The sequence below is a fragment of the Acanthopagrus latus genome, chromosome 5 (genome assembly GCF_904848185.1).
Source record: "Acanthopagrus latus isolate v.2019 chromosome 5, fAcaLat1.1, whole genome shotgun sequence".
Classification (NCBI taxonomy): Eukaryota; Metazoa; Chordata; class Actinopteri; order Spariformes; family Sparidae; genus Acanthopagrus; species Acanthopagrus latus.
Window position 1 is genome coordinate 16,325,985 of NC_051043.1, and position 24,203 is coordinate 16,350,187.

Here is a 24,203-nt window from a genome sequence, read left to right on the forward strand (position 1 = left end):
TTCATCTTTTTAACCTTCCTTTAATTCCAGTTATTTCTCTTTTAAAATGTTACTCTCCCCTTTTCAGAAATAAAGTCTATCAATTAAACCCAGCTCATGTACGTCTACACCAAATGTCAAAAGTCTCCATGGAAAAATTTTAAAACGCCCCATAGGACTTTATTCTTGTGATTGTTTGGGCCGTCTCCAAAAGCCCACAAGATGCCATAAAAGAAAAAGGCTGATCTCTTGTTTTCTTAGCTTCTAGTTTTTGAGAAGAATATGTAATAAATATTTTCAATTTCAATCATCTACACCCAAGGTTAAAATTGAACGTGCTCAGCCCCGAGAGGAATTTGTGTTTTTGGGCTACAGATATCAAACTTAATGCGACTTAGGATGCAATAAATGATGATGGAGAAAGCCTGAAAGTAGGAAATCAGAGTAGTTAATCAGATCTTTTATTGCTATGTGCTCCCCATTACAACAAACAGCATCAGTAGTGTACACTTCGATCTACACAAATACATAGAAAAAGAAAAATAGAGCAGAGAGTGACTGACAGTTATGACAATCATAATCCTTCAATGCACGGATAGCACAGGGGTATTGATACAGTACATGGAGAATCCTATGCAGTAATATCTGTCTGAGGCTCAGGGATTGTCAATGTAACATCTAAAGCTACTCTATCTTTCATTACAAACTCTGCATAACAAGCAGCAATGACGTATAGGCAGCAGATAGGCTAAAGGATGTGAAGAGGACTAGGGAGGAAAATGTAAAATGGTTAGACAATACTGACAACTACAAACAGCATTATAAACAACATTACTGTTACTACGCTAATAATGTTTTATTGGTTAAAATAAAGCGTTTGACTGCCAGTACATGTTGCACTGATGTAACAGCTCTGTTAACAACCTCTACGAAACGGCTGTGAAAAGACAGCTTTCTGACGACAAGTAAAACATCTCAAAATTGAGCATGTATATTTACATCTAATTGTTTGCAAACAAAACAATGTCAATTCTAGTCTATTGTGTTTTTTTTTTTTTTTTTTTTTTTTTGGATTTTTTTTAAGTAGCAAGCCTTTTAAATTTTGAAATTGTGGCTGAAGAAAAGAAAAGGGCGTCATGAATGTGGTCAGTTTTCAGTTGTTTAATGGCTGCAGCTTATTGACCAGTTGGCACCGCACATACCGTAAAAACAAAGCAGAACCCTTTAACTCTCAATAAATATTCATGTACTCAATGCTATATACATGTACTATACATTGGCACACAGGAGTGAGTGTGAATAGTTGCGAGCTATTTCTTTGCTGAAAACACAAAACTGTGTCTTTGCTATTGCAGTCAGATGCATGGTGGTTGTGAGGAATTTCTTGAATTCGTAAATAAATAGCTTTTCTCTCCTGAACCTTCGTCCACCATCAAAAAAAAAAGCCATTTAGGAAACACTTAGGTGGAAAAAAAACATGTTCCACATACAGTAAAACTCCTCTGAAGGTCCAGCTTCTTGTGCTTACAGTGAGGCTTTTCTTCCTGTAAATACAATATATTCAGTACAACCTTGTTCAGACTGAATGTGAAAGAATGCAATGAGCTTAAAGCTCCATTAAGCGAGATTTTTGATATTAAAACGACTCTGTGTAATGGTAAAGGGTCTCTCACAGAGATTAACCTACTGAGAATTAACACCCGACACCAGCACTACACAGCTCATAGCACATTGGTTTCACCCTTGTGAACTCAAACAGATAAATCAAAAAGCTGAGTGTAAGTTAGTCAGGACCAAACAGCACCGAGCTGAGGAGATAGATTTCCCTCAGGAGTTGGTAAAGTCCAGATAGGAGTTAAAATGCGAGTGATCATTTATCAGGTGGACACACACACAGGATTCAATCAGACGCTCGTATTGCTCTGTTTCTGCTGGATGAGTCGACCAGTAACCCTCTGGTAGGTGAATGGGCACACGTGGACTGTACTGTTTGTTTGAGAGTCTTTCTGCCCCCTAGTGGTCAAAAAATGCTTAATGAAGCTTTAAGTGTTGGAAATCTAATTGTTAACTTATGTTAACATAAAAACTTAACAGCGGAGCACGTTTCAAGTTGTGTGTTTGTTTCTTGTGTGGTTTCATCAAAGAAGAACAGAAGGATACATTTCATTTGCATAGTGAAAAGTCACGTCTGTCCGAGCTGAACAAGAGCCGGCTGTATCTAATATATAGTATTAACACGTGACATGTATTGTTAAATATGTTCCCTGGTTTGTTCCCTTCTTTACCCTAACAACTTCAACCTTTCTGAGCGAAGACTTTGACAAGAGGGCAATACAAAGTGTAAAAGAGGTTGCATGCTAGCACCATACATAGCCTACTTCTGATTTAGAAAAAGATGAAGGCTGGGATGAAGTAATGGGAATAGTTTGACATTTAGGGGAGTGCACTTTATCTCTTTCTTGCTAGATGTCATAAGAGAATACGAAAACCACTTTTATTTCTGCACAGTAAACATAAATTGACAGCACCAAGAAAGTTATCTTAGTGTATCGATAGAAACAGCTGGCCTGGCTCTCTCCAAAGATAACAAAATATATTTGTGCTGTTTTTAAACTTCAGTTTTGTACGAATTAAACAGAACAGATTAATTAATTAACTACAGCTTCTAGTCTTTATGCAGAGCTAAGACAACAGTCTACTGGCTGAAGTGTTTTATTGACTGCATGGATATGAAAGTGGTACCAATCTTCTTATCCACTCTGTGCAATTAGGCAAATAATCCTATTTCTCAAAATGCTGACCTATTCTTTTAAAACATTACCAAGAGCACCTTGTGCCAGCGTTCGAGTGTGTAACAGTGACTGTTAATGTCCATTCAACACTGCTGCTGAAAATGTAAACATTAGAAATAATCATATCACTCTAATTGATTGAAAGGGTGCTTGAAAATATCCTTAGCTTATTCAAATAATACTGTTATTTTCATGTACAGTATTTACAGGAACCTTTATAAATACCCATTTCCATACAAACTGTGGAGTGCCACTCAACAGACGTCACTGGCTATCAAACGTCTATACAACTGAAACCATTTTCCTAATGGTTTTAACTTGTTTACCTCTGGCCACTTTCCATATGTGGCCACATAAAGTCTGGTGGATGATACTGTATATGCTATTACTCCTCAAGTACTGGGAAAGCTAGATTCTATATGCGCCCAAGCTTAAAAGTTGATTTTTTTTGGCAAGACAAAGGCAGTTTGTTTCAAGTAAAAAGGGGCTTTTCAGCTGCATTAAATGATCTGTTGTCATGAACGTTCACACTGACACTTTGATGTCTGGGCCTGCTGACATTTTCTCTCTCGCTGTCTGCAGAGTGTTAGCTGGAGGACCTGCTAAAATGCTGCGCAGACATCATGGCCTGATTCATTAAATGACAAAACCAGAAAAAGGACCAATCAGAGGGGAAATGCGAGGCTTCATGACTCGTGTCAAAAAAGTTAAGAGTTTGGTTGGAATTACACAACCAGTAACATTTACTGACATGTTTGAAGTTTGGAGCAGTGTAGAAAAATAGATTCTTTAATTCAATTAAATCTGTCCTTTGGCTATTTTGAACCATTATAATTATTCACTATGAACTACTGCAGCTGTGTTTCATTAAGCTTTTCATTTGACACAGATGAAAATTACCTTCGTACCATTCCCCCTTTATCATAATATGACTGTGACATTTTCTCCTCTCAATATCAAGTATGAAAGTCAATATCAGGGGCAAAAGGAAAGGGAATGTCTTCACAACAAAGTGAACCAGCACTTTTCTATCTTTCTCTCTGTTTCTCGATCTGTGGTGTTTTTTGGTTTGAAAAGACTCAGGATGAAGCTGAATGATCTACTGTACATTAAAAGTTCAGATGGGAAAAGGGCGTCACTTTCATCTCCCCACTTCGGAATATGTAGGCCACCGACTATCTGTCAAGCTGCTTGACCTCTGACCCTCAGTCGGGTCTGCCAGGGGGAGTGTTGTCATGGCAGGCAGCTTCCTGCCAGTGAGCCCGATGTGTCGTGGTACCCGCCTTGGTGCTGTGGTGATCTTCGCTGGGGTTTTCTTAAGTTGAGCAGGGGTGGTGACCTGTTTTGCGGCTTTGCCTGTTGGGGCTGATCCTTTGCCTGAGCCTTGTTTCCCACTGCGTGTGCCGTTGGCTGCCACCGAGGCAGTTAATGTCTCTAGCAGCTGGGAGGCTGATCCAAATCGGACGTGCTCCTCCGTCTCAGCAGCATCTGAAAACAGTGACAGAGCTCCGCTGCGCTTGCTGCAGGAGTCACAGCACAGTTTGTTGTAGCCTGGAATAGAGCAGTACCGTGCTAGGACCTCCATTTGGCAGAAGATGGATTTGTCTCCATTACATGGCTCATCTGAAAAGGCAAAAAGCATACGGTGTGAGCCAGGCGCATGAGACACAGCACTGAAAAGTGGTGAGAGGAGGCCTTGGAAGGAGATCAAAAAAAAAAAAAAGTGGAGCTGAAGTGGATGCATTACCAAGCACTAGAGCATTGCTTTTAGGAGACTGGCTAAGTGTTTGTACCCAAAAAAACCAACAAAAAACTGTAGAACATATCGTGCATAGAACATTCAGCAGAAAGCTGAACTCTCTGTGAAGACGAGTGCTGTGATCTCAGATCCATACCACTGTACATACCGCTGGCAAAGTGCAAAAAACTGATGCTAGTGCTCCCCTAATTCACATGTTGGCGAGAGGTGGTGCAGTGATAGACAGGATCTCTTTTCTAATCACACACACAGCCTCTCTTTAGATCTCTTTTCAACTGAAGCCTTAAATATGTTCCTGGATAAGCAGGAAGCTGCTTCTTCTGGAACAATGATGGTAAAAAGGCTGTAGACTTGTGTGATGATTGGCGAGGAGGATTGTTTTTTTTTTTTTTATGCCGGGCAGGCAGCGTGTGTGTCTTCTCATTACTATACATCAAACACAGAAACAGCAGTGATACTATTAGCGCGTTTTCTTGCCGAACTCTCATACCGAGAAAATGAAACAGATGTTGAAGATTGTGAAGTGCAGCGTGATCATAAGCATCGGTAGTTAGTGCCTCTCATGTGTTGACATTAGCATCACATTCTAGTAACATTCATGAGCATCTGATTCTCATTTGAAAAAAGGTTGTTGAGGCTTATGCTCTGAAGGCTTACAATGAGAAAATTACTTTGAACCTCTAAGTTGTGTGACTCCAAATCCACACAACGATGGTCGCTAATGTCTGAAATCTTTTTTTTTTTGTATTATTGTGCAGTGGAAAGGAACTCTTGTTGTTTGAAGAGTCTTGCTGATGCAAGAGAGGAACCAAGTTATTATACACAATATGGCATTGGGACACTTTGGTTGGTTTCTCAGCTTAAAAACAAAACACTAAGGAAAGTTAAAAAACAAAACAAGACAAAATTTTAAAATCTTGCTTCTTTTTATTGACCTTCATATTTTGGATGGTATAAATGCACCACAGCGTACTGCACGAGAAGTTATTTGTTTTTAACTGAACTCACCTTGTCAGCATGCTCAATTAAATGACAAAGTATCCACATTAAGTACGCACGTATATCATGTATGGATTTGCTGTAATCATTACTCTATGTATATGTAGTGCCATATTGATTTTAAAGCTCTCAAGAACCCTGTAAGTAATATTTCTGAGCAGACACGTATGGCGTGGATCAATGTTGGATATACAGCGTGTGCTTTTATGCACTGGAGAGAGCGTGTGGCTTCTGTATCTCCTTCCTAGTTTATCTCCCTGGCTCAGTTGCAAATATCTACTCAGCATTAACATTTTAACAAAAGTATTTGCTTGTGATGACATTTGAGAATGATGATCATATATTCAGCTATTTAAAAGTTTAAATTTCCCCTTAGCTGTTAGCTGTTTTAAAGCATCATCATTAGACAACCTGACTTACAGTAAGTAAACCTGTCTCCTGGTGAGGAGCTCTGTGTTTACTCTCTGTTTTACAGTTAAAACCCTGGATATTTTAGTTCCATCCATGCTTAAATGTAGCATAAAAACAGCAAAAAAAAAAAAAAAGTCACCCAGCTGACTTGGAAAATTTCAGTTACACAGGAATATCTACCTCAAGTTTGCATATTATTCTTTGTGTCACTATAATTCTGAAAGGAGTGCAGGCGTTTCTGGTAAATATGCACTTGCACTGCATCCAACAGTAATGGAAGTAATTAATGTTGGGTTTGTGTCCACTGTGATAAATCACGTGTTGGCCTATTGATTTTTATATCAGAAATTAATGAAAACCAAAGGCTACCTGGAAGGTTGGAGCAATACATGATTCATATTTAAGGAGTGTTTGGCTTTCGGAAAGAAATGACAAATGGTGTATTTTGTGGAGGAGTGTTGAAATAAATGTTTGCTTATCCTGAAGAAGCCAAAATGTGCTGAAATATTGACCCATAGACTTAAAAAGAAACTTCATCTCTGCTGCTCGAAGAGGTATTCATTTGTCCTCAGCTCTTAAGAGACAGTGTTTTTACCATGGCAGGGTCCCGGTCTGCACTGTCTCACATTTTCAGGTTTGTCTCCGTTACACTGATCTCCAATCCGGCAAGTGACCAGACGCCTCTCCATTCCCTCTCCGCAGGTCACAGAGCACTGTGGAAGAGCACAGACAGCGACTCACTCGCGTATCGTGAAAGAACACAAGTGAAGGCAGCTCAAACAGCCAACAGGAAATGTCAGGATAGGTGGGTGGGATGGTAAATCGACTTGAGGTCCAGCTGTCACCAACAAACATAATGTTTGGCTACACAGTTGACCTGGCAGAGACATCACAGTGTCCACACGGAAAGCTGCAAGAAATAAAGTCTGTCTAGTACTGCCGAAACATTTATTGTTGCTTGTTTGGACTGTCAACTGCAGTTTACTTCATTTTTTTTTTTTTTTTTGTAAAGTCACTGTAGAATTCAAAACAACCTGCAATATATATTTATTTTAATCTATCTCCATCTGGCAGCTCGGAATACACACACACACACACACACGCACACACACGCACACGCACACACGCACACGCACACACACACACACACACACACACACACACACACACACACACACACACACACACACACAGTGACAACCCAAATCTAATCTGTGAAAAATAAAGCTTTGCACAAACATGGGTAGGGTTCTAAGCACATCCACCTCTGATCCCATTTAAACGTATCATTTGCTTGAGTGCGAAACACATAAAAAAAAAAAAACAAAAAAAAACTTCACTCAGAGTAGATGCACATGCCTCATAGATTTGGTTTTATTTGCACCATGCATTCAAGAGTGAGTTCATGTCAAACACACCTACAAGAATTTGTCCTCTAACTTTAGCAACACATTTTAGCATCTCTAAAAACACTCTTCTTAATATGCTATGTGTGAAATATGCTGGAGTCGGAATAATATTTGTTGGAGGGATGATGGAGAATATCTGCCTGAAATGTACAAAAACCTATGCTGACAAATGTTGCTTCTCTTTTTTTTTTCCTACCTTCTACTGAACTGCATGTTTCTTGTGTGAAGCAGTGCTGTGTTTTTGTGCCACAGCACTGCTACTGTCTCATATCACTAATACCACTGACACACACTCAGCTTCACACTCCCTCTGTGGATGACTGCCAACTTAAATGTTGATGACAGATATGAACACCTTTTCCTTTAAGCATGATCAGACAACGCTTCATTCAGACTGCATTTATAAAGGAACACTATGGCCTTTTAAGAGATATCAATAGAAGATGCTTACACAACGCCGTTTGGACTGTGAAGATCATATGCAATGCTAACAATTCCTTGGGGTTTTCAGTGAATGGATGTAGCAGTCAAACTTTACATAGCGTCTTTCAAACATATCAGCATGCAGTTCAAATGGTTTTACAAGGTATCATGTCCATTGTCAATTGTGAAATGTTGAAGAAACTCTGCTTTTGTGACTTATTAAATGAAGAAAGCTAAACCCCCAAAGAAGCAAAAAAGGTATCATTTTAATCATTCATGTTACAAGGAACTACTATCATGCTCAAGTGCTCACACATTCACATAAGCTACTCTCCAAGCCATGCTGTCTGAAAATCTGACCAAGAATCACAAATGAACTGCTGACATGAAGAATCTGCATCTTATTAGCTCTTATCTGCTCTCCACTGCTAAGCTTGCTGTCTGATCTATTGGATTTTTTTTCCAGTGGGTTTCAAAAGTCTCATTGGGATGCAGGGAATTGTTCGACAGAAACTGCTGCGTTTTCGGATGAGATGCAACGCTGCTTCAAATTAAATATTGGATGTCTCGTGCTCTATCTTCATAAACCGCCTTGTCAAGAATATCAGGCATGTTAAAGTTGCTGTTGTATCGATATGTATTTACAGGAAAAATGGTGAGCTGACAGCGATTAAGCCAACATGTATTGATTGGAAACAAGATGACATGATGGGTAAGATCAATCAGACACCCAGATCCCAGAACAGAGTTTATAAAGAAAATCTCTCTTTCAAATAGATCGTGTAGATGCTGTACCTCTGACCACGCTCCGGTCCTCCACTGGGCTGGACATGGGACTCTGTTACAGGGCCTCCGGCTCTCTGGCTTCTCCCCGCTGCAGTACTTGCTGTGGACGGAGCGGTTGGTGCCGTCGTGGAGGAACTGCACACACCGAACTGTCCGTATCTGAAAGCCCAGGGTGCCGCAGGTCTTGGTACAATGCTCCCATTCTTCTGAGATCCATCTGGAGAAATCAAAGTGAGGATACTGCTGAGGATATGAGCTACTTTTAACTACTTTAAAAACAGTTCAGTAGGTGGCCCAGGGGTCCAGTCCCTTCAAAGGGTCACAGAATGAATCTGGGAGAAAAAGATGTATTTGTTTCTTTACTTTTCTTTAAACCTTCTAAAATGTACCTCTTTGGTCTGCAAACAGTTAATTTAATAAGTCTAAAACCCTGCTAACAGAGTACAGTTGCAAATTCTCACGTTTGATAACCTGGAATTGTTTTTTTTTTTTTTTGGAATATTTTGGCTTCAAACTGATTAATGGTTATTATAGAATAGTTGCTGATTAATTTTCTGTTGACTGACAACTTGATTAATTGATTTGTCATTGCAGTTCTCCTAAACAGTGTCATCTGGCAGCAGGAACCAACTTCTTCCTGCATGGGAACATGAATCTGATTCACACCAATACAAGTTGTAGTTTCAGTAAAATCTACTCCAGTTTAAAGTGAGCAGGAAAGTTAACTTCAAAAGGCTGATCGAGGACATATATACAACTGTATATATTCAGAAAGGTTCGTGGACCCCATGTTGCTATGTGCTTTTCTTTGTCTCCATATTTTGTTGTGTTTAATTTGATGGAATTTGCCTCTAAATGAATTCAAGATTGACATCCCTAACGGCATTCATGAATCTACAATCACATCACGGCGAGTGAGACGGTAAATGGGCGCTCCTAACGGAGGACAAAAGGTGGGCACAATGGAAAGCGATGCCTTCAAGGATTCTTTGCAGGCCAGCAAAGAGGAATTGTTTAGCATTCAGGAGCAGGTGTGAAGAGCTTTAAACATAACATTCACTGACGTAGGACAGAAATACATAGAGAACTGACATGCAGCTATGACCTATTTACTGAGGACAACGCCTGATGAGCGCTCTGAATGCAGATTCACTCTCCCCAAACTCCTAAAAGTTTAGACTCACCCGACACCTCCCACACATAAAGCAACACATCCCTTTAAAATTGTGAAAGCTATCATTCTGACTGACTGACACTCTCAAATCAAACATTTGTATTAATTCCCACAAAAACATCAGGCACCATCTGTGTGACTGTCTTCTTCCCCCGAGTCTGTCAGTGAAGTTGATTTTCCCAGAAGGACTGTATCTGTGTGTGTGTGTGTGTGTGTGACAGAGAGAGGTGAGGCATTAATTTTCAACAGAGGATAATGACATGATGTGTAGGTAACCCTACTTGGAAGCACTGGAAATGACTTATTAGATTCCATTAAAATGCAGCTTGATCAGCTACGGGTGTATTTATAACAAAGGGTTAGTCCACTCACATCATAAATCCACTCCATACAGTGTATTTTTATCAAGCATTCAAAGGCTGCAGTACTTTAGGGATACAGAATGTTAACAGTGGTCAAAAGTCCTTCAGACTGACAAACCCATCTGCATTTTGTTCTCAGTGCTGTTGTTTGTGAGGATTAGAAGTGTTTGTTCAGGACCTCTTCTGAATCTTTTGCACGGTAGCCCCTTTTTTCTGACAGGGGTTTTACATTGCTGTGTGTTGGAATGTGTGTCATCATGGAAAAAAAATGGTCCTCCGAGAGCTTTTGTAGCGGGAACTAACACAGTTGCTGTTTTGACAACTGCCAAGTTAGAAAAATGCGCATAGTCCCACCCAAGGGTGCTAAGATCGTCTGCAGCGTGGTCGTGGGTCAGAACGTGAACATGCTGAATAGAGTCGTGATCAGTCGCTTGCTGGTGTGATCAAAATGGTCTCTAGTGTAAAATCTATATCCCTCGCACAGTATGCTGCTGCTCATTACATCTGACAAACTGCTACATCCTTTTCACACAAACAAATGCAAATAGGCAGAATGACAGTTGGATACAAACACACACACACACCCACACACATTGGCCAATGCTGTCACAGCTGGTGGTAACATTTTACCCTACATCGTCAGGGTCCCACTCAAATCTTCTTTAGGCACACGGCCCCACATCTTCTCATTGACATTTTTTATCTCCTCTGCCTCTGCCTCTGCTCCTCCTCTCTTCAGGTTTGCCTCAAATCTCAGTCATGGTGCAAGGTGGGGAGTCCAGCAATGAAAAAAAAAATTAGGCCAGCTATTGAGGGCATTCACCTTTCTTTAGAGTCTGCCTCCTCACACGGACCAACTCAGATACCAGCACAAAGTACAAAGTCAGTGAAAGGAAAAGTAGAGCACATACCTCCATCAAGGCTGCAGCACTCATAATCTCTCAAATTCTTTGATTTGCACAGAAACAGATTTTAACCTTGGTTTTGACATGACGCTTTAGGTCCAGGAGGCTTGCTCAAAGAGAAGTCAGTAAAAACATGAGAGGAATACAGTTTCCTTAACAGCAGTGAGTGAACGTTCCATCCAGCGTTAGATCTCTCTCCTCTCTCGCTGCTTCGGTTTGAAGATGATCAGAACTGCCCCCGTGGGTAACATTAGCACATGTGAGGTCTTGCATCATGGCTGTGTATTGACCAAAAGAAGCTGGTGCTCATATGCAGCTGTAAGATTTTGATGGATGATCTTGGGTGCAGTTTTTTTTTTTTTTTTGGGCGGCTGCCTTTAAACTTCTCTCTCATCCTGGTCCTTTCGCAGCCTGTGTCATTAATCAGCTTATGCAACTCTTTTTAATCACCTGTGGGCCTTCTTTTGTCCGGACCCTGCGTTTGGACTCCATCACCTCGGTGACCACATACAGCGCAGCAGCCTGAGTGTGTCCTCACCCAGAGAGGCCGTGTCGCCCTCATATTGTCTCGTTTCTAGGTAAAAGTTTAAAGCAGACTGATATCTTGCAACAAAGCTCATTCTCACCCAGGTCACACTGAAATGATGTATTGATTAAAACGCAGACCTGTCTAGACACTCTGCACAGGAAACTGTGCAAATTTTGAGAGAATTACTGACTGACTGGGTCTCCCAAGGTTTGAGTCCAATTAGATTTAAAGTGGCATTAAAACAAATATTGAGAGACAAGTATAAATAGAGATTAACGCTGCTGCTTCAGGCGCAGTACGTCAAATGGGAATCACTGATATAGTCTGTGCTGGAGACGGGAAACTTTCTTTGTGTTTTTGTCAGCTGAATGTCAAAAGTATAGTAGAGACACATTTAATGCCCCATGCAATGACTCCACTGAGAATGATTTGATTCATTGTTTGATCACATTTTTTCACAATATTTCTGATTTAATCCTTGATGCAGTTTGCAGGTTTATGTATTATCTGCCTATTTTAACACCTTTAAAGGGGCACTGTGTATTTGGAGAAGAAATTCAAACTTTTAATATTTAGACTGTTAAAGAGGTAATACAATTCTCAGAAATGTCTTGTTTTCCCATGAGTGAATAGACAAGCTGTTCTCAAAGGTCCCCAGAACACTTTTTGAAGCTAGAAAGGTGGCAGGGTCCGCCAAATGTAAACAAGGTATGAAACAGTATGAAATTGCGTTGTCCATTAGGGTCAGTTTATTAATTCAGCTTATTCAGTCATGGAAATAAAGTGAGTTTGTTTATTAGTTTGTTCAGACGTTAAAAAAAAAACTACATAGTGCACCTATTTAATCGTTGTTAAAGGCCCTTATGCATGACTCATCTAATGACTGAATGACCTCTCCGCTCTGTGCATTTTTAAATCTCTTTCACGAGTCAGTACAAAGTTGTGGTAGTGTGAAGAAAATTTTGACTTAAATCTCTGAATACGAGACACACTTACTGGCTGATGGTCGCAGTTTAGCAAACTTCCAGAAATTCCACTGAATGTATATTTTCTTGTGAATTTGGCAGCAATTGCACAAGGTGTTCAAGATTTCTGAAACCTTCCCATCCCACTCTTTTATACTCTCGGTTTATAACCCCATAATGATCATCCTTAACCTCCTGATGTAACAGAGCAGATTTTGGAGAGCCTTCTTTCTCTCCATTGCCTCTCTGTTGCCGACACCACGGTGAAAAAGAAGCTCATTCAAATTCAGCTCACACTGAGCGGAGACACTTAAACATTTTATCTTAATAGACTGCAGCTAAGCTCCAGTTTGAATCTAATCAGCACTTGTAATAACCCCTCAATATGTTTTCCTGTGAGTGAAGCTGCGACGTGTGCACTCACTGAGGCTGTGTGCAGTCCTGAAGATTACACATTCTGCGGATGGGCTTTGGCTTTTTGCTGGCGTCGCAGTAGCCTCGATGGAGCATCTTGGTGTCCCCCTTCTTTCGACAGCCATACTTGGTGTACTGGTAACCTGCAAAGGAAGCACAGGTGAAACAAGGGAACATTTAAAGAAGCAATTAGAAAAAATTAGATTTTGATCATTACCCAGCCATTTTCACAGGCTGGAAATCAAACCATATTAAAACCTGTCAAGCTGTGGAGCATTGAATGCTTGCTCAGATTTGTGGTCTTTTTTTCCATTGTTACTCTTCCTGAATATTGCTGAGAACGGCTGTGCTTGCAACTGATTCTCTTAATGGCATTGTCTTGAGAAGACAAGCGCTGTTATCTCGAGGTACCAAGAAAATCAACCCGTTATCATGAGAAGACAAAGGGTTGCTTCCTCTTAGCGCTTTTCATGGATCAGCAGTGCCATGGAGTCTCGACGGTGTAGCCACTGATTGAAGCTGATCAACATTATTGATCAACGCATCAGAACGTACTTAAAATCTTGATTGTGTGTGCAGATACTTAATAAAGCCATCCACAGACCCTCCAGTGTGGGGAGTTTCTTGTCTAGTTCTCCTATGCCAATGAGAGCTCTTTTGGTTGTTGCTGGACAGTTTAAATTGACCACTTCACGTACACCTATCCCTTACAACAATTAGCCATCGTGTAAATACCCTCATATCTAATCTCTAGCCAAAACAACTTTTAAACAAATAGCTAAAGTTTATAAAAAAAAGTTTATGTGGTTTGCTCTGAAACTCCCTAACCCGGCCCAAAGAGCAGTGTGTGTATTTCGCAATCCGCTCTTTTGAATCTAATGAAGTAATTTCCTCTCATCAAATTAACTTGGAACTCAGAAAATCGGTTGTTTGTCTACTCAAGATAACAAGATAAATCAACCTGTTACTATGAGAAAATGAGCAGCGTTATCTTGAGCAATCATTAACCCATGATGTTGAGATAACAGCTTAAAAAAAAAAAAAAAAGGATTGCAAGCGTGGCTGTTCTTAGCTTCAACGCTTCTTCATTTACTCAGTTTCCAACTATCTAATGTTTTTGCCAGTGTATGTCTGGCAACATTTAACACAGAAAAATATTTATCTGTCTAAAAGCATTGGGAAAAAGCGCATTGTTGATCGAATATTAAAATAATTTCAATAGGTACCTATTTTTCACATTGTTTCACAATTAAGTTATATTTTATAGCAAACGTGCTGTCATTTTCATAAAACATTCATATAGACTCAACGAAAACTCTCAGTTTACTTTCGAATCATGTGTCGACAACTATCATCCTTTCCAAACAGGGAATACACTGCAAACACTGTATCGACTGACTAACCTCTAAAAATAATGCATAATAAGATCATTATTATATGAGTCAAGTGCAGGTGTGGGAGTGTGTTCATGGCCCCCTGCCTGTTATGGAAAAAAAAAACCAACATAACAAAAATAACCAGAAATATATAAGGTGTCCATCTTGCAGAGAGATGCCACTCATATTACAGTCGCTAGTGTCAAAATCAACAATGTAAAGACTGTTTTTTTGAATTCCTGTATACAACCGCCATGAGCATCATGTCTACAGACACATGACAGCACCTCATTAAAACACGCAGCTATTCTTGTTTATTTCAGGTCGCATTAGCGTTAATTTGAAGGCTGCCTACGCCTGTGATATGTTGAAAAACATTTTTTGTACAAGAAAAAGAAAAGACATGATTCATCTGTTCTCTTCTAATTTGATGGTAATTCATCCCTTACCGCCGGCACAAGGTTTGGAACATGGAGACCAGCTCTTCAGAGCCCACTCATACGTATCCTCCTGGATGACATTGTTGTTGTTGACAGGCACTGAGTCTTCATGGATGATGTACTTGTACATTAAAGTGGACCGTGTCTCATTGTCCTTGGGTATAATCTGCAAACCAGAGGAAAAAAACACATTATACGTAATACTTGCAGTGCAAATTAGTGGAAATAAATGAGTTTTGCTTAATCTCAAGAGCAGGAAGACTCTGCTGTTTCTGAGCTTTTCTTTCGATCAGGTACATTTCATCGGGTAGCTGCAGGGCTCAACTCCAAAAGGATAACAGCTGGCTGAAAAAAATATAAATATTCCACTTTTTCTATCAAATAACATGGAATTATACTCTTTAAAGTTGTACGAAGGAACTTCATTGAATGTCATATCAAGGTATTACCTCATGGTGTGTATCATACATTTTATTGCATGATATTGTTTTCATCAAATGACTGGCTCTATGAAGTGAGATTAAAATAAGCACTGAAAATTCCCTGCATTTAGTCATTTTATTATCATAAAAAGGTAGCAAAAGACTCTGGGCATTTTCTTGTGGTGACTTCTAAGACCCCTTTAGCATCTCTCTGATGATTCCAGCAACATTTAGACCAGACATTAACTCCTTTCCCTAAAAATGAGTCGGCAATGGTTCTCAGTGAATGTGCTCTCATATGGCCGGCTCTGACTCTCTGTGCAGTGGGTGAAGGAGAGCAACAGCATACTGAGTTTACCAATTATCACCCAGACAGAAACATCAATGAGCTCTAATCACTAATTGCCACCATTTTTCAGATGAACGCCCTTTTCTCGCTCTCTGTTTTAAATGAAAAAAACTGAATTTATTCCAGTGTCACAATATTTCACTTCCACAATCTAAACAAGAGCCATTCCACCGTTAAAGGTTTGGACATCAGGTAGATTTAGACACATTTTTATGAGCTAAAAGCAGTTAGTTAGAAACTCAAGCTATATAAGCTTGACATTGACAATTTTTTCAAATCTAATCTTTTAAAATCTTGTAAATGCACAAGCATGACAGCAAAAACCATACATTTCCATAATTTCATAATTTCCATAAATTTCTCTCTTTATTTTTTTTTCCCCCCTACACAGTGAAAATGATTTACAGAGCACATACTGCATCTGCTGTATGCTGCAGTACAACCACATAACTCAACTTTAGCTTGACTGTTAAATACTGGGTGTGATCAGTATTGCTTTGATATTAAAGATATCCTGTGAGAGTCTAGACTGTAAATTGAAATATTCATCTTGGAATTTAAATTTAAATAAATGTTTTTGGATTATTCAAATGAAGACCTTTACTTATTAAGTGCAGAATTAAGGGCCAGTTAACCCTATAAAACAATACAAGGTTTAATAGGTGACATAGAATGTTACTTAATTAATGTGTTTGTAATGCCATTATAAAAAAGTATAAGAAACTCTTAAGGCTGTTATTCATGTTCTTAAGCATCTTTAAACTGTTGGCCAGTTTCTTTTAAGTGCTTATCAATATCTTATTTTTCATTAAAAAAAACTGTGTTATTTGCCTTTATTAACAGCTAAATACAGTAGTCTTATTAAATTAAATGGACAGCCCTTATAACTAACACCTATTACATGTAAATCAATATCAAACCTCAGCATAAGGGCACAAAGGTGACATGATGTGTTTTGCTCAACAAACATTTAATAAGAATTAAAAATGTATTAAATATATTCCATGTCTCATAAAGCATAAATTGGATCAGAAATCAGAAAGAAACCACAAATAGAACAAGAAAGAAAACAAATGATTAATCCAATTGAAGTTAATCTTGTCTGCTCCATCATTTAGTTGCTTCTTTCACAAAGGACCTTTAGGTTTCCACTGATCAGATCCACAGGATGTCATGACAGATGAAAAACAGATCAGTTCTTATAGAACATCAGGTTGGCAGATGATGCGCAATGACAACCACAGGGTATTTTCACTATTTATTAATAATTGTACTTTTTTTTCTGTGTCTGCTGCTGGTTATAGTTTTATGATGAATTGTACTCTTGCTGGACCTGTGCTGGGGGAACTTTTCAAAGTGTATGGTTTGAATCCTGTAGGCAAACAACCAGTGTAACAGACTTCTACCTGAAAACCTGAAATCTGACTCTTTTGGGCAGCAGCTCCATTTCACTCACTAAGTTATGGCCTTTAAGTAACATTTAAGCAGTTGTCAGCCACTTATTGCCCTCCTGCACTTTATCTAGATAAACAGACACATTTGACACAATTAATTCATCAATCAAGCAAATAATCTACAGATGAACTGATAATGAGAATAAACATGAGTTGCGTCTTCATTCACGTCCAAGTACGTGAAGTGATCCCAGTCATATCTCATTCAACACTGGCAGACCTGGAGGAGGTTATCCATGCTGTGATCTACCAGGTTTGAACAATGCAGTCAAATGCATGTCATAATACATGTCAAATTGAAAAAAGAGTTTTTTATTACTGGACTTTAATAAGTTTAATCCATTCATATTTAACAGATAGTGAAAGAAAATGAATGAGAAGAATGGAGAGCTTGAACCTGACGGCTGACCTGATTCTTCTATAAAAAATGAATACTGTCAAGGGAATGTCTGTTTGGTTTAAATGCTATAGAACCTTTGATACAGAAGGAGGTATCATTACCAGAACCACCACGGGGTCGTGCAGAGGTCCGTCGGTGTGCAGTGTCTCCACGTCCTCCTCGATGATGTAGTGCCACTCAACGCCCAAGTCAATGAAACTTCTGGACTTGACCTCCTCTCCTTTTCCATTCAGAATGTAATGCCCCGTTGCCTGGTTCTTGATTGCTGTAATCAGTAACTTGTTATGAGATGCTGACAAAGTTGAACTGGCTTTCATTTTTTGAAGTTTTGAATTATTCACAGAGAAAAAGCAATTTATGGTGTCAAAGGGGTGATTCATAAATTTGTATTACCCAGGGGACTTATTTGGAATAATTATGCATTAACATTACAACCTTTGCTTTGTTCTATATTTCGTTCTGAACCTGCTGTCAAACCACTAATATAATGAAACTTGTCAAAACCGAGGGGCTGAAATGAAAATGGCCCTGTTTCCTGCGCAAAACATGCCCATGGGGCAAAATGAAAAGCTATTACGACTCATGGATCATTCCGTCTGGTGGTCCAGTCTTACACTAAGGCCTGCATTATAGCGAGCATAGTCCACATGTTAATTCGAAGGCAAACATGACTCAAACTAACTGCAACTAATGTCCCATTATTGGCATCAGGTTCTTGAGTTATGACCTGCATGTCATTTGATCAGTAAACACAGTAGTGTTAGCATCAGCCTGGAGCACCAGAAAATATGATTGTATCAAAACATTCTGCTTTCCTTCCCAACTTGTGCCTTAAAGTTTTTTTTTTGTTTTTTTTTGTTTTTTTTTATTTAAATCGAACTGTGAAGTGATGATGAATACAGTTATTTGGCACTGCCCTAGTATACAAGATATATTGACGGACACACTGACAGAAATGCAGAGCTAACAGCAGGAAACCTTGAAACGTAAGCAAGTCGGAAACGTCTACAGTGATCCATCAGCACATGTCATTTCAGCTGATAATGACAGTGGCAGGAAGGACAGATGGATGCTGTTTACAAAACTATAGAACAGCAGCGGATTCATTCTGAAGCTGTAAATAAACCCTTCTTCAAGCATAATATGTCAAATGGTCTGAACAACGCCAGACATCCACAAAACCTATTTATTCAGTGCTGCATTGTGTATTTTTTTTTCGTCATTCTCTCGGCTGAAAACAGCACCTGCAACGCAGACTTTCTTTTCTTTTTCTCGTCCAGAGCTGCAGGGTTTGGTCAAAATAAAGCCAATCACCTCAAACAGACATTTCTCGGTGAATGATGCTTTGTGATGATGGAGGCTATTTCATCTGGCACGATCATGCTCTCTCCTGTAACACAGAGCCAAAGAGCCAATATTCCTTTTGCAGTAGCCACTAACATTCACACTGACCGCTCGCTGGGCCTTTCAGCCTCATGATAAGGCAGGAGACCGCTCCGCCACAGCTGGCTTGAGTAAGGAACGCTAGAGAAAGAAGGGTGGATCAACTTTAACCTGCTGTGTGTTTTTGTGTTTCCTACTGACAGTCACGATCGTACCTGTGTGTTCATTGTTGTTCCCATGACAACTTTACTTCTGCTGCAGTGGGGTCAATTAAATTTTTCTGCTGTAGAACGTGTGCATCTTTTTTCAACTAATTACAACAGAACATGTTTTGCTGTTTTTGTTTTGAAGGGTTTCCTCTCATAGAAGATCACTCCAGCTGCATAAAAATAGAGCACATATCTGTCATTGCACTGTTTAAATCCTGCACATATAGTGCAGCTGGTGACGCTGGAGGGCAACTTATTACACCTCTGTTTTAACAAACCACAATCCTTCATGTTTGAATGCAACATAACAAATTGCTCCAATTCTAGAGGATTTACATCATCTAATTAAGAGCAATCACCAGAAATCACAGATGTTTCTGGTTTGGACACTGATATACCCCCCCCCCCATAAAGCATTAACAAACAGAATAAAACCTGCCTATCCTTTAAGCTTCTGCAAAGTCGACCTCCCAGGCAAGTATTCCCTCTCAGAGCAGATGATGGCATGCTGTAGCTCAGGGACATGAGTCACCACTGGTCAGGGTCTATTGCTGCATTATTGAGGTCCCCCGGTTCGTCTTTATGTAAACAATAAAACTGACTGCACCTCGACCTCCTACCCTGACTCAGCTGTTTATGGAATTTGATTAAACTGTTTCCGAAAGGTCAAGCTTTTATTAAGAAGTAGTTAAGGAGGGATTTAAGCCTTCTTTAACATTAAACAGTCATTCTAAGGGTGAGGTTATCACTATAATCCCTATTTTCGTGCAAGTGAAAACCTAACACAACTAGTTCATGGAAGTCAAAGCTTAAACGTCCTAACACAGGACATACATCAGTACATACATACCTATAAAAATGTAAGCGTATTATGAAGTCCTCCCTCTTCTCATGTCTGACACAAGTGTCTCTTCAGTATATGCAAGCACACCCTGGAATTAACTCCTTGAAATATCTGTGATTGATTCTGATTGTAGATTGAGCTGGAAAACATCCCCGTCTGTCAAAGCTTTTCACCCATCTACAGCCAGGGCGAGAGCAGCTATTCAGGGACTCTGATGCATCATCTTCACCCCAATCAGCAGAGGTCAACACCCTCTGACGGAATTTTCGAACACAATAAACAATGAATTTAACTGCATGCATGAAAAATGGAAGGTGGTTGTCACCGTGCCTTGGAAGTGGATTTATCAAAGGTGGCAACAGAGTGGAGGGACACACTGTTCCTAACTAGTTTTTGGAAGGGATAATAATTCCAGAGCAGGGAATAATAAGACAATCTCGCTGGCTCAAGGCAGACATAATTCATACATCACTCCCCTGCATGCAAAATAGGAGTTGATTGTTCAAATTTCGCAACAGCTAAAGTCCACAGCAGCAAATTTGTGAAATGTGATTTTGGGCTACATAATTAAAACTGATTTGACTTGATTAACAGTCAAACTCTGAGAAGGGAAAGGGGTTTTATTTGATAAAGCAGTGCTGGTATTGTTCCTGGAACATTGTAATTAATGTCGCTCCAGGACTATCACTGCAAGTTGTTGTGGCTGAACAGGTTAAATGACTCTTGCTAAGGAGACTGGGATTCATATCCTGTGTGGAACATAATGTTTTACTGTTCACTTAATATTTTACACCAATTCTACTAATTATTTCCATTTTTACACAACAAAAATACAAAAAAAGAGAAAGAAAAATGCAGAAAATGCAGAAAAAATAGGGGAAGTTTACATTTCACCAAACCTTAAACAAATTCAAATAAGTAGGTGTCATATGTACCATACTGCCACTTGTATAACATATATATATATATGAGTTAAATTTTTACGTCTGGAGGTGGAGGGCATGGTGGTGGACCTACAGCTAGGTGAGGAGCGCTGAAGCCAGTGACCAAGTGTCACACCATTGGATATTTTTAAAGAGACTTTGGGGCAGTTTCTCTGTGGCAACAGAACCAGGCGCTCTACACCAAAATAGGATCTTTTCCTAACTCTAACCGAGTGGCCTTTGTGCCCAGCTCTAACCAGTCCATAAACTGAAAATGGAACCTTACGTTGCAACTTAAAGAAATGAGAAGCTTTAACATTTCCGTGGTTTGTAGAAATGTACATTGCAGACATTTATTCTGGTTATTGTGTTGAGTTTACATTTACATTGTAAACCACATTACATGCCGTGTGCACAGAAAGCTTGTCAGGCTTAGCAACAGTGACTCAGACCCCTACAACATTTATCCTTTCTAAACCAACTCTTTTACTTCAAAGACTCCACACATAAGTTTGTGTTTGACTTTTTTTAGTTATGTAGATCTTTATCTTCTTCCCTCCTCCCTTCTAACTCTTTCCCAGGATGGGGGTGTCAGATAAATTACTGAAGCATTAATTATTAATTTACAGAGTGTTCTTTTAAAAACACACTGCCTCTGGCTGAGGAAATCATGCTGACCCTTCCCACCTTGTGCTGAATTAATCATGCTTTCCTCGGGCCAGTCTCAGAACAAGAAAGAAACAGATTCATCAGCTCTTTCATGCATTCAATCGCCTGTCAGACAAAATCTTTAGAGGGAACCTGGAAGGTTGTTTCCATTCTCTACAGCTCCGCATTCTCCGCAACTCCAAATGCTTTTACCAAAACTTTAACCATTAAAGCCAGGACTGTCTGATTAGCCAACAGTAGTGCCTGTCACTATATGGTCAGACGCAGTCCGGTACCCATGAATAGTACACGGCATTAACCACTCCTTCACTTGTTTACCCATAAAGAAATGATCTTACAGTGCTATGGTAACATTTTGGCTAGGTTCAGATACAAACTCTACAACTCTAGGGTAAAGGAAAGATCATGGTTTGGCTTTAAATACATGCTTTAGCACGCTATAAATAACAACCACTTGGTCAACATGAGGAATGATGTATTTAGAAGAAACTAGCTAGATAGTTGGCAGGTAACAGGGTCAAATAATGAAGATTCCTTTCGAAAACGCCTGAGTGTAACTGTGACGTCACCTCACATCGAGAAAAAGTCAACGCCAAAAAACTAAAAACTAAAAATGCAGTCTGATTTGGCAGTAGAAAGAGCCCACTACTCAAGATCAATGAATAAAGAATGAACAATATGAAGACTTGTTTTCTTAGCCTGGGAGGTGAAGACTATGAGAATACATTAGTCATAGTCAACAATCTCTGATTTTACAGTATAGCCTGTGTTTTTCATTAGGCTTTCAGGGAAGCATGAGGAAGAAGGTGGTGAGATGTTTTATGGCATCCTCTGATTTCATGCATGTGATGGTGTTTGGGCATTGGACTTACCAAGAATTTGAGGGGAGGCCTCATGTTCTTGGATGATCACATGTCTAGCTCCAGGAGGAATGAGAAACATCTTAAGGTAACCTTTGTTCAGATCGCAGCAGCGTCAGCAGAAGTAGAAGAGGGGGGTTAGGAAAGATGAGAAAGAGACAGGTAAGTTAAGCGGATACAGAAACAGTCTTTTTCGTTTGCAGTGGTGGACATCACACGTGTTTCAGAAGTTTGGTCCACTTTGCTCTACGAAGTGGTTTATAGGAGAAAAAAAAAGAAAATGTCTACATCAGCTTTCATCTGCCCGGTAGAAGGCTGCAGCTAAGAGTTTCATTGAAAACAGTCACTCATTCACATCCACCTGTTCCAAGGACTTTTAAAATATAGAAAATACATATCTGTACTGCTACACAATTGAAAGTCTATCAAAAATAACTCCTTTAACCTTGAACTCATATGATGTGAATGTGAATGAAAAGAGCCCTGAGGCATGTTTCAATGAGGCAAAAGTAAGAGGTTTTTTTGGACTAAAGTTCAGCAAAGTCACCTTCTGTCTGGGATGTCCACCACTTACAAACCTACCGTGACTCACCAAGTACATTTCTAGAGTCTTCCGTTTCATTTAAAAACACATTCCGTGCTCCTTTCGGCAAAGAGAAGGCTCCTCTGGTCTTCCCTTTAAAATAAAATCAGTGAGTTAGTTAGTCACACAATGGTTCCTCTCCTCTCCAGCTCACCGTCTCTCTGTTTCTCTGCAACACATCACCTACAGTGGAGGCATATTTAATTGGCATAGCAGGGACCAGTGGAATTCACATTGGATGAGCAGCCAAACCATTTTTGCTGGCAGGGTGACACTTGCCAATCACCAGGAGTGAACTACTGGCGTGTAATTACTTGCCCTTAGATTTGACAGCCACCTGATGCAGACTCGGCGGTGCTGCTGAGTTGATTATGAATGCGACTGGCACAATGTCACAAGGTTCAACCAAGGTTACAATAGGTGGCAGAGAAGCTGGTGCTGCTCGCTTTAAATTATACAGAGGAGATAAATTGCAAGCAAAATCACAAAAGATGCCCTGTCATGTCTGGGACAACATGATCTGATGGCAGCCAATTTCAGAACCCCAAGCAGTCGGAAGTTACAATCTTCAGAGTTTTTGGTAGACTGAAATATTGCACATACAGCTAGCTGTCTGAAGACCCTATGGGTGGGTGCTTGGGTTGAACCGAGCATCAGCGTGCCAGTTGAGGTTCAATCAATCAGGCTGTAAATTGCCAACAAAATCCCAGATTGCCTCCAAAGGTCTGCAGTTTGATTTGATGTGACATTTTTATCTGCACAAAGACTTTGCAGTTAGTTTGTTAGGCCGCACAGGAGATGTTTGCATTAAACGACCACACGTATCAAAAGTATTTGACTGTTTAAAGACCCCGTGACAGCTAAGGCCGAGTCAGACCTAAACAGACACTTGATTAGTAACATGGGACAGCAGACACAGCAGCATATACAGTATAGCTCGTGTCTCTAAGTCTCTACAGCGTTAGGCATCCATCTGCACTACAAGCTAATGCTAGCAAAGAGGCTGTGAGGGATTCAGGAACACCGGATACTTGCATATTGTGTTTTCCAACATAGGAGTTTCTTTTTGGGCTCTCTTGCTTAACTGTTTCCCTGTTGAAAAACGTGAGTGTTTAAATGAGAGTGAGATGTTAAGGGAAATAAAAAAAAAAATGATCACAGTTTCAACAAAGCACAACCTGGAACGGTTTTGATGAAGCCGCAATGTCCAGTACCTCAGAGAGACAGTACATCTTGATTTTTTTTCGACGCTCTCCATGATGGCATCATGAAACCGATACCAGTTACTCCCTTCATGCTGGAGGTTGATGTGAAGACATAGTTTCTCAAAAGGAAGTAAACTACTTTCTCACACCCATTCAGTTTAACACTGCACAGCGGTGAG

The 24,203-nt window shown here is 39.8% G+C and overlaps 1 protein-coding gene across 1 annotated transcript in view; it reads right to left on the reverse strand.

Moving 5' to 3' along the window:
* Positions 1–423: 423 nt before the first annotated feature.
* adamts3 (ADAM metallopeptidase with thrombospondin type 1 motif, 3) overlaps positions 424–24,203 on the reverse strand; it is a 117,515-nt gene continuing 93,735 nt past the window's right edge. Inside the window, exons 16-22 of the mRNA XM_037099191.1 lie at positions 22,249–22,329; positions 17,450–17,613; positions 14,733–14,889; positions 12,918–13,050; positions 8,568–8,775; positions 6,536–6,653; positions 424–4,394 (exon numbers count right to left, since the gene is read on the reverse strand). Coding sequence (XP_036955086.1) covers positions 3,913–4,394; positions 6,536–6,653; positions 8,568–8,775; positions 12,918–13,050; positions 14,733–14,889; positions 17,450–17,613; positions 22,249–22,329 — 1,343 coding nt within the window. The 3' untranslated portion in view covers positions 424–3,912. The remainder of the gene's footprint in view (positions 4,395–6,535; positions 6,654–8,567; positions 8,776–12,917; positions 13,051–14,732; positions 14,890–17,449; positions 17,614–22,248; positions 22,330–24,203) is intronic.